Here is a 10,052-nt window from a genome sequence, read left to right as displayed (position 1 = left end):
TGGTTGGGACTGATTAAAGCCACTCATCTAACACTTTATGTATTGACAGATCACTTTTTTACTGTTGAAATATTCATATATGGTGAATAAAACAATTCCGAAGCAGTGTATTCAAGTGGCCTATGTTGTTGGCTTGCAGATTTTCTGCATAGAGAAGTAAATGTTTTTTCATTTTTCTTTGAGATATTATTATTTATACACTTTCGAGTTCGGCTTGCCTTTGGCCACAAAGTGCTTCTAATGGATTTCAAACCCCTGCTATTGAGGCACTAGATAGCTCGCTAGTTGGAGGTGGTAGTTTGTCAACCGCACCACACCTTATGTTTAAACCATTGATATTCTAGACATTGATAGCGACCATATTGGATTAAAAGTTCTTCATATTTTACCCTCTTAATACAAAATTTATGGGTTTTGCCACATGTTGGTGGACTTGTTCATTTGGGTGTAGGCGATTAAAGCTTGCAATTCTTCAGCTTCTACACCAAGCGGCCATCTTCTATTCATTTGGAACTATGACCCTGTATATAGGCATATTAGCAACCTGGTGGCGTAGCAGGAATGAAAACTGAGGCAGCCCATCTCCAATTCCATTATGCATGATGAATAAAGCAAAGAGTTTAGCTTCACTAGAGCATTGATGAATAAAACAATTCCAAAGCAGTGTATTCAAGTGGCCTATGTTGTTGGCTTGCAGATTTTCTGCATAGAGAAGAAGATGTTTTTCATTCTTTGAGATATTATTATTTATACACCTTTGGGCTAACCCGACCCATTAGGCCAACCTGAACCAACCGAACCATTTGACACCCAATCAATTAAAATTGGTCAAAGCTTTAGCTTTGACTTTGAGGGCAAGAGGCGGCCAGAGATCTGGAACGCATTTAGTGAGAAATTGCATCTCAGATCTCAGAAAACTGATGATTCGGATGGAAACTAAAATTCCAATTTGAAATGCACCTTAGTATCATTTCATAACGGCCAACAATGGACAAATACTTTGCATAAATCATAGGGAAGTAGGGAATCTTAATTGAAGAAATAGCTTTGGCCATTATATTGCCTAATTGCAGACAGAGGCAATAGAAACTTGAGAGTCCGCAGAACAATACTTGTGCAAGACAAGACAAGATATGAGGAGGCCTGTGAAGTATATAATTGGATGCATTTGTTTCCAGCTTAATGAGATAAGAGTTATATTACTCCATATCTGAATGGGGCATTCATGGACTTGGGAATTGACAAAATGCTCGAAATTACAGCAACTACAACCAGAGAACCTAAAAACCAACTACTTTCAATCTCGCTTTAAAGCTTCTAGCAAATAAGGAGTTCATGGATTTGGTCTGCACTGGGTGGGGTTATGAGCCTAAGGCTACTTCCCTATTTGCTGGAAAATGTAAAAGGGGATGATTTTGGAGTGCCAAAATCACCCTTAAATTGGAATGCCAAAATCATCCCCCAAATGTAAATACCTTGCACTGTAATCCTCAAGAAAATGACTATATGAGACTGTTGATCCCATTTGCAACCAAATGAGTTCACTGCCTTGATCCACTTGGCTACATCCGCCCCTACCCCCGCACAGGTTTACTGAAATCGAGAAAGTGATGCCTATCGACCTCAGAACCTACTATTGACTGGGATAGTTTCCGGAAGAAAGATTCCGGAAAAGCAGAAGAGCAACTGCTAGCGGAACTTTGTGCCAATGCAGACCCAAAATTACAAGTAGACATGTGCAGTTACTTGCAGTTAAACATAACTGTCCTATGTCAGGCATTAGACTAATGATGCACATCCGCGAAAAGAAGATAACTGAGAACAAACTTTTTATATAAGGAGAGGGGAATTCGAACTTAGGATCTCGCAAGTATCGCTAGACTAAGAGGCCCTCTAGTTGGTAACCAAAAACAACTAGAGAGACCATAAATAAAACCAAGATGAAAACTGGTGAAAAATCGTGCACTTGTACTTCACAAACAAGTAACAACTATATCTTCTTATAGAGAGAAACCATTCTTACAACATCAGCATGTATCATGTATCTTCAACTACAAGGAATATAAAAGCAAAAATAAGAAAGCTCAGAAAGACATAAGCTTGGGACCATTATCGGGCATACCCATCCCAGCAGCTAAATCAGCATCCAGCTGGGTGTGTGGTGCTTCCATCAGCAGCTTTACACGCCTCCTGTGACGCTTTGTCTTGAAATGGTCATCCCTCACCGCCGCATTATTGAAGTATCGGCTGCAATTTCAACATCAAGTTACTTACTTTACCAAAAAGGAACAAAACCCAGCTAATAAAAACTAGTATTGGATATGAATTTCAAAGCTGGGTCTTTTTTTTCTATTCTGTTCTCAGCAACCAAACAGACAAAGATAAACATTTTTTAAGTTGAAAATCAAAAAGCAAAAGAATAGAAAAGCTGTTCTTGGGGCCATTTCATCAAAAAAGAAAAAGAAAAAAAAGAATAGAAAAGCTTACTCGCAGTGAAGACAGTAGAATTGACCCATCCCAGGGAGATCTTGATCAGGAGGCAATGGCTTCGTCTGCTCATCTGCCTTATTCAGACTATCATACACCATATCATCCCGTGATCAAATTCTCAGTCAAGGAACCAATTCACAATTCACAAATTGAAAATGCAAATAAAAGGAAAAATAATAATTGAGGGATAAAACAAAAGGATATCATTGACGAGGAATTTGGCGCGGCGGTGAGTCTTGTGAGAGTATCTCCTTTTCTTGACGCTTCTGTGTGGGCACTTGCCTCCCATTTTTCTTGGTTCCCAAGTCTGGCTTCTGTGACTGCGAGTTGGGATTTCGTTTGGCTTCACTGGAAACCCTAGAAAGTAAAAGAGGGGATGTAATACGCGGTGCCGTTTCGAAGTTTATCTGGACGACTTGTCGGTCGCATCGTGACCTATAAGAGCCCAATTTGTAGGCCCAGATGATATAAGAGTGTTGAGGCCCAAAAATCCAAAGGGCTAAACCCAAATTAATCTTTGGCCCAACACAGGTGATTGAATGCAAAATAGGCTCAATTGAGACAAAAGAGAATTTGTAAGAGCCGCCAACACAAGCTACAAGCCACGAATCATGCCAAGCAAGCACGTGCAGAAGGGGCCAAGAGCATGCTGACATTACAAAATCACGCTCACATGCTCATTCGGTGTTACTTGGCCCAATTATAGCCTATCACTGCATAATAAAACCCCAAGTACGAGCATAGATATCATGCAAGAGCCACTATTCTAACACCAAATTATGTCACGAGCTTAAGTGGGCCCAAGTCACAAAATTAACTGGAGCTTACTGAGAAGGTTGTGGTATGGAAGGAAACGAGCAATTACAGGGCCCATTGAGGGTTCAATGGACGCAAGTTTTTAAGCCACTTAGAGGCTTTAAAACTCAAGCTCGTTCCTAGAACTCAAGCACATGGATTAGCATGAGAGAGAAAAAAAAATTACCCCATGCTCTAGGAAGACACCAAGTAACTTTCCAAAATATTTAGCCCAACCCACATCAATTGAGTACCCCAAAGAAATTAGCAAAAGCCCTTTCCAGCTGTTTGGCGAAAATCCACTAGAGATAATAGGCCAGCAACCCAACGTTACACACAAGCCCAGCCCAGCAGCTTGTAGAAAAGCTGTCATCGTGCTCCACCTTTAATGAGACTCCAAACAAGTCAGACAAAGGGCCAAGGCAAGAACCAGCAGAAATTCATGGGTAAAGGGAAAATACCCATCGGACAAAAGGCTCCACCCATCTCCTTCCCCATTACAAGTTCTGTTTTGAAAACTTTGAGAAAAAGCAAAGTGGTCCCTCACCATTGTAGGGAGGTCCAGTTGCGTCAAAATCGTTGGAACCACAAAGGGTTCCTTACCCATAAGAGAGTTTCACCAAAATAGGACTAAGTAGGGAACTGCCAAAGGAAAAGGAAGAGGAAGACCAGACAAAATAAGGGTTCTTGAAGCCTATAGAAGAGGGCTTTTGCTACCCAAAAAGACCCAACCATTGATAGTCTGACCAAGCTTTGTCAAGCATTTAAGAATTCACTTAAGACACCCAATCCCCTCTTTCGTTCGTTCTTCTTCTCCCCTTTAGGATAGAAGTCGTGCTAATATTCCCCTGTTCACTTCGGGCTCTTGCTCTCTATAAGAAACTCATGCCTCTCTCTCTCTCTCTCTCTCTCTCTCTCTCTCTCAAATTGCTAAACTTGTGAAAGCTTACCTCTTATGCCACAGGCTCCTCAGGCTAAGCCATTAGTGGATTTATCATGCTTATTTGGGTGTTAGTAAAGTGAACCTAAGAGTGTTCTTTTAAAATCTCATCAGATTTTCTAAAAACTCTTTTGGGAGCTTGGTTTCGAACTCAGGCATTTGAGGGATTTTGTTCGTCATCTTCTTACAACAAAGCTCATTCGTCAGGCTTGGAACAAAAAAACCCCTACAAAGAGCTTTGCTTATGTTGAGGGATGAAAGCCCAGTTTTCAGGCCCAATAATATATATGAGATTTCTTTATGGAAAATACTTGGTTCCTTGCGTGTAAAGAGTTATTCCTCCTTACAAATCAATCACAGTCTGCCATGTATGCATAATTTTTTGTTGTTGTAATTTTAAAGAGTAACTTTTGCATGTATCAAACTGTGATTGGTATATAAAGAGGAGCTAAGCAGTGTTTCTATCTCTACAATGCAAATTCACATCACATTACATGTGATCAAATGGTTCACCATTCTCTACTAGAGTATAGATTGATATGTCATTACATGTGAAAAGCACACCATTCTCTGCTATAGTATAGATCAATATCAAGTCATTCAATCATATTGAATGCGTGAATTATTGTTGGATAACCAAAATGTATATATACAATCCTTGAAGAATACCTTTTTTGCAAAATTTGGTACCATTGTCTACTATAATTATCTGCCCATCACGTGTGTAGAAATTATTTTAATTAATATTTTTAATGAATTATTTATGAATATATATGTGTCAAATTGTGATTTACACGAGGTATGAATGGATCCATCCTACTGTAACTTTTGAATATATATATATATATATTACACTATCAAGAAATGTATCTTCTTTTTCTACTAAACATTCTAATGCGTTGTGTAGTTGATTAAGATCACAGATCAAGTACAGAATTCTGAGTGATTTTTTTTGTTTTTATTTTTGGGGACTCAATCATAAACAATGACTTTGAGAGTTCTAGTAAGTAGCTTTTGAGAATACATTCATTAATTATCATGCAAATGGGATCAAATTAAGATCTTATATTATGTTATACAAAATAAATGGACAGCAGGGCGTTGTATAATTTGAAGTATCCCATTTTACAAATCAAATAATAAATTGATTGACCAATAGTTCACTGTATTACTAGTTATATATGAATATACCCGATGACCGATACTGAAGAGCTAATCTTGCCAAATCCCTTGTTGTATTAATTAAAAAGTTATATGAATATGAAATCATGGGGAACAAAGGACACCATCACCAGGACCCTCCCCCATCGGGCATTTCTGTCAGCTCTGTATCTTTAATTCCTGTCATTGTCTTTTTCCTGTTGTGTGTTTTTAATTGCTTCTTTTTTGGTGTGTAAGATCATTTTGTTACCACCAAAAGAGAGTTAGAAACTAACACTCAAACCACAGTATTAATCGAACAAGTCAGCTAAAACAAGTAAAAAGTCCGAAGACAGAAACCTAACGAATTAACTTTCACCATGAAGCACAAGTCATCATGTACTTTTAGCAGGAAAGAAATATAAAATAAAAAAACAGAGAAGCACAAGTCATGTATACCCTGAGGCAATTGAAACCAATCCATCTTTATATGCAACTCTTCTTTCTCCTTTTCTTCTTGTTGGAGAAGCTTGTTTGTGGTTTTTGTTATTGTATTTGTATCAATTATAATAAATACATATATATATATATATATGTTGCAAACCGCCAATAAAGATTTGTTGACAAGATCTTGATATTTGTCTATATGTGAGATATTTTACCAATTTTAGTTCAGATGTCATAGACTTTTTTTCTTTCTTTCTTTTGGGGCATCAAATGTCAGATTTTAAGTGTTTGTGGCTTCATGTAGTTCAGTGATCCTCAACCTAATGACTGCAGAAAAGGAAGCACAAGCATCTTGAAAATACATTCATAAATGTTTTTGCTTCTAAAATTGAAACTGCATAATAAAGATTGTAGTTTAAAGCTTAACCTACCAAACTAGTACGGATATAGAAGAACACAACTCACACTATACCATACACGATCGATCAAAGAAACAGCAACAACTTCAAACTTTCATCATTTTGTATAAACATCTGTTATAAGGACAAGTTTTAAAAAGACCAACAGACAGCATGACATATTAATTTCTAGGCATGCAGCAAACTAGAAACAGCAGATTGAGAACATTCAGAAAAGGAAAAGAAAAAAGAGAAAATAAAAGCATTTCATCAGATACACAAACAATCTCAATGAAAAGATTATCTTTACTCTTTCTTAATGACAACAAATGGATATTAGAAGCACCCAAAAACAGCGAGGACGGAATCGAGATTGAGGACAGAGCTATTAAGTATCAATTTCTTACCTTAGATGGATATGGAGCACAGATGATAGCCCAAAAGTGGAATGTTTTATCCTTCAAACACCTTTAGAGCTGAGAAAAAACCAAGAAGGCATTTGTCTGCACTTACACTTGCACCTATACATGGATCTCTGAGTTCATCAGTGCATGAGAAAACCAGTAAAGACCAAAAGAGGTGCAGGTGCAAATGCAGATAAATGAAACCATCTTGGCTATCAAATAAAATAATCCCACCACCATTAATGAGGTGTGTGAAATTGACATATATATATCAAGTGGAAGAAATTGAAAGTTGAAGAGAATATTGAGCCAGTAAATTTAAAATCGTATTGTAGATATAGTAATTTGATTGATGGTTGTTTCTGCTGGGTAAGCTTTAGGGTTGGCAAAAGCATATCACTTGTTATTTGTATGAGAGAGAGAGCGAGAGAGAGAGAGAGAGAGAGAGACCTCTGATCACTGACCACGTGATCTAAACGACGGGGCACGTGGGACTTGAGATTTGAGCCAATAACATGAGAGCACGTACAGAATGTGCTCATGCCCGACCACTCCAAAGCCCGTGATGACAGAGAGTAAAATGACATGGTGTTTTATCACGTGGCATTTACCACCATTCAGCTAAGGACCACGGGCCACACACACCCTCCAGCCTCCTCCACTCATCTCATCTGACACAACACGATACAAACCCATCAACCTTTTTTTTGGCGGAGTTAGGAATTTTTTGATGAGTGGGTTAGTTAAATTTTTTAGTTAAAATAAAGTATACATTAAATCATATAAATCACTTTAAAATTATACATTAAATTATATGTTCAACAATAATTAAAAGTATACTTATTGAAGTTGTGCTCTGCGATCTTTGAGAGAGTTGAAATATTTTATTATTGCATATGAATTGATATTGTCAGCAAATTCTTTTTTAATGTAGACAATCATAGAATATGCTACAAACTCATTCTCCATCTTGTTGCGAAGAGCTGTTTTAACAAGTTTCATAGTTGAAAAATCTCTTTCAGTAGTTGCCGTAGAAACAAGGAGAGTTATCACAAGACAGATAAACTTATCAATCAAATGATATCTTTCTAACCCTTTTGCTTCAACTAATCCCTGACATAATTCAGAGAGAGTAGACACATTTTGAAGTACAAGATGATGAGGTACCTATGTGTCGTAAAGTTTCAACTCGCATCTCTAAATATGTAACTCTTGCGGAGTAAAATCTTGAGGATAAAATCTCTTTGAAAGGATGCAAATTTTATCAATGTTCAATGATTTAAAAGAATCACTAGAGTTCAAAGCTGAACTAAGAATAAGAAGTTCCATTGCCCCATCACTAAACCTACTATTCAACTCAGCCAATTGAAAATCTATTGCATTATTGAATATGTCAAAGTAGTGATGCTCAACTATAATATTGTCCTTTTGCTAACAAGAACGTCTTGTTCCAACTTTATATTGAGCATTCATATGAGGCATATCAATGTCATGTTTCTTGTAAAATAAATCTACTTTCCCAATAAAAAATTCCAACTAGTTAATCTCAACTTCTAAAGGACACTTTTTGTTGTACCGACTAAGTTTATAGCATTCACGGTATCTTGAGACTTATGTTGTAGTTCTCGACAAAGGATATAAGTGAATCCCATAATTTCTTGCAATAAATGCAAGATGAATACAAATTCAAATTGCCTAATCGCATTGTAGGTACCAGTAGCTTCCCCACGTAAGGAGCCTATGGATCCATCTTTCTTTGTATTCTCAAGAACTGTACAAACTATATCATACATAATGATCAAATCACAAACAGAATCATAATAAGAACTCCACCAAGTAGCTCCAAGTCAATGCAAGGTACCAATTTGATTAGCTCCTCTACCAGTCTCTCGTTCACTAGCAACCAACAACTCTATAATATTCATTAATTGAGCAACTTGTAACTCACTATGACGTTTCGGAGAAGCAGTAATGACATTGACAATTGAATTCAAGGATGAAAAGAAACCAAATTGCAGCCACTTCTTTTGATGCTGAAACTAATGCTAATTGTAGTTGATGCGCAAAACAGTGTACGTAATATGCATATGGGCAATCTCTAAAAAATAATGCTTGTAGCCCATTCCATGTACCCCGTATATTAATAGCATTATCATATCATCGACCTCTCATCTTATCAATACATAATTTATGAAAATCAAGTACTTTCTTGATCTCTTTTTGAAGTGATCTTCAACCCACACAATGTCAAAAAAAGGTTCTCATAAAAAACCATCATTATCAACAAATCTTAAAACAATAGTCATTTGCTCTCTATTTGATGTATCTTGTGATTCATCAACAAGGATACAAAAAGTAGCATGCCCAACTTCTTCACAATTTTTTTTTTCTCACTTTGTTAGCAAGAATATTTAAAACCTTCTTTTGAATCATGGGTTAGGTATATTTGGCATTTCTTGGTGCATTCTCTAAAACAACTCCAACCACCTCATCATTAAACTTTGTTGTATGCTTTACCATTTTAATAAAATTTCCACGGTTTTTAGAATCCAAAGATTCATTATGCCCCCTGAAAGCACATGTCTGATATGTAAGCCACCGAACACACTCTATCGATGTCTTGAGCCGCAACCGATTTTTCAAAATTTCTTCCTTTGATTGTCAATTAATAACTTTGTCAACATGTTGAGATGGGTTCATCAAATCCTCCATACATCTTTCACAAGTATTATGCAATGAATATGAACCTCCCATGTGTGTCAAAAATAAACAATTATTTCCATCATTAACTCTTTTTCAATTACTAAACCCCTCAATAGTTAGTGCAAAACGACCACTACCAAAAAGAAAGCATGGAAACAATAGACTTTATCTTCTGAAGGGGAATATTCTAACATGGAAATTGGGAGAACCATAAATATTTAAATCGAAGATATTGCAATCCAAACCGAGACCTTGGATATTCTGAAAGTTTTGGTTGGTAAGGTTCAACTTTGATATAAGCACGTCAAACCTCATCATGTTAATTAATATGGTATTCAGATATTTGAATACATTTCCTAGGGTTTCATTCCAAAGAAGTAACATCAAACTCATTAGGTTCAACTGCGGGAGATGTATGATGAGGTGGCTCAGTTGATGGTGAAGCCTTGTCATTGTCTAATTTATCACCATCATTTTTTTTTCTTGAAGAATGAATGAATAGTTTTTGCTCTTTTATTTGCTTGGTTTTGATGTGACATTATAATCTAATAACACATATTAACAACAAAACAATTTACTTTATAAAGACTAAATGAATAAAAATAATTAATTTTCACATATATATTAATTGTAAACACAAGAGCAATGAAGGCAATTGAGTGAAAAAGATTAAATGGAAGAATTATGGCTAAGAACTTTACCTTTATTGTGCGTTTGAACGATTGAATATACTTT

General features: G+C 36.5%; 1 protein-coding gene across 1 annotated transcript; it reads right to left on the bottom strand.

The window, feature by feature from the left end:
- Positions 1–1,972: 1,972 nt before the first annotated feature.
- Positions 1,973–2,866, bottom strand: LOC103339834 (zinc finger (C2H2 type) family protein). Its single transcript, XM_008243190.3, has 3 exons — positions 2,695–2,866; positions 2,488–2,596; positions 1,973–2,247 (listed from the first exon to the last, which is right to left on the bottom strand). Exons 1-3 carry the CDS (start codon positions 2,777–2,779, stop codon positions 2,085–2,087), a joined length of 357 nt encoding a protein of 118 aa, XP_008241412.1. The 5' UTR covers positions 2,780–2,866; the 3' UTR covers positions 1,973–2,084.
- Between the last annotated feature and the right edge of the window lie 7,186 nt (positions 2,867–10,052).

Source organism: Prunus mume, linkage group LG8 (assembly GCF_029339155.1).
Source record: "Prunus mume cultivar Tortuosa linkage group LG8, ASM2933915v1, whole genome shotgun sequence".
NCBI classification, from domain to species: Eukaryota; Viridiplantae; Streptophyta; class Magnoliopsida; order Rosales; family Rosaceae; genus Prunus; species Prunus mume.
This window is presented reverse-complemented; position numbering and strand designations above follow the sequence as displayed.

Bases quoted from the DNA above. Each gene is read 5' to 3' on its own strand.
- LOC103339834 (XM_008243190.3), bottom strand. From the start codon at position 2,779: ATGGGAGGCAAGTGCCCACACAGAAGCGTCAAGAAAAGGAGATACTCT. The intron at 2,597-2,694 runs ATATCCTTTTGT...GAATTTGATCAC, and splicing joins CGCCAAATTCCTCGTCAATG to GGGATGATATGGTGTATGAT. The intron at 2,248-2,487 runs GTAAGCTTTTCT...TTGAAATTGCAG, and splicing joins TTCTACTGTCTTCACTGCGA to CCGATACTTCAATAATGCGG.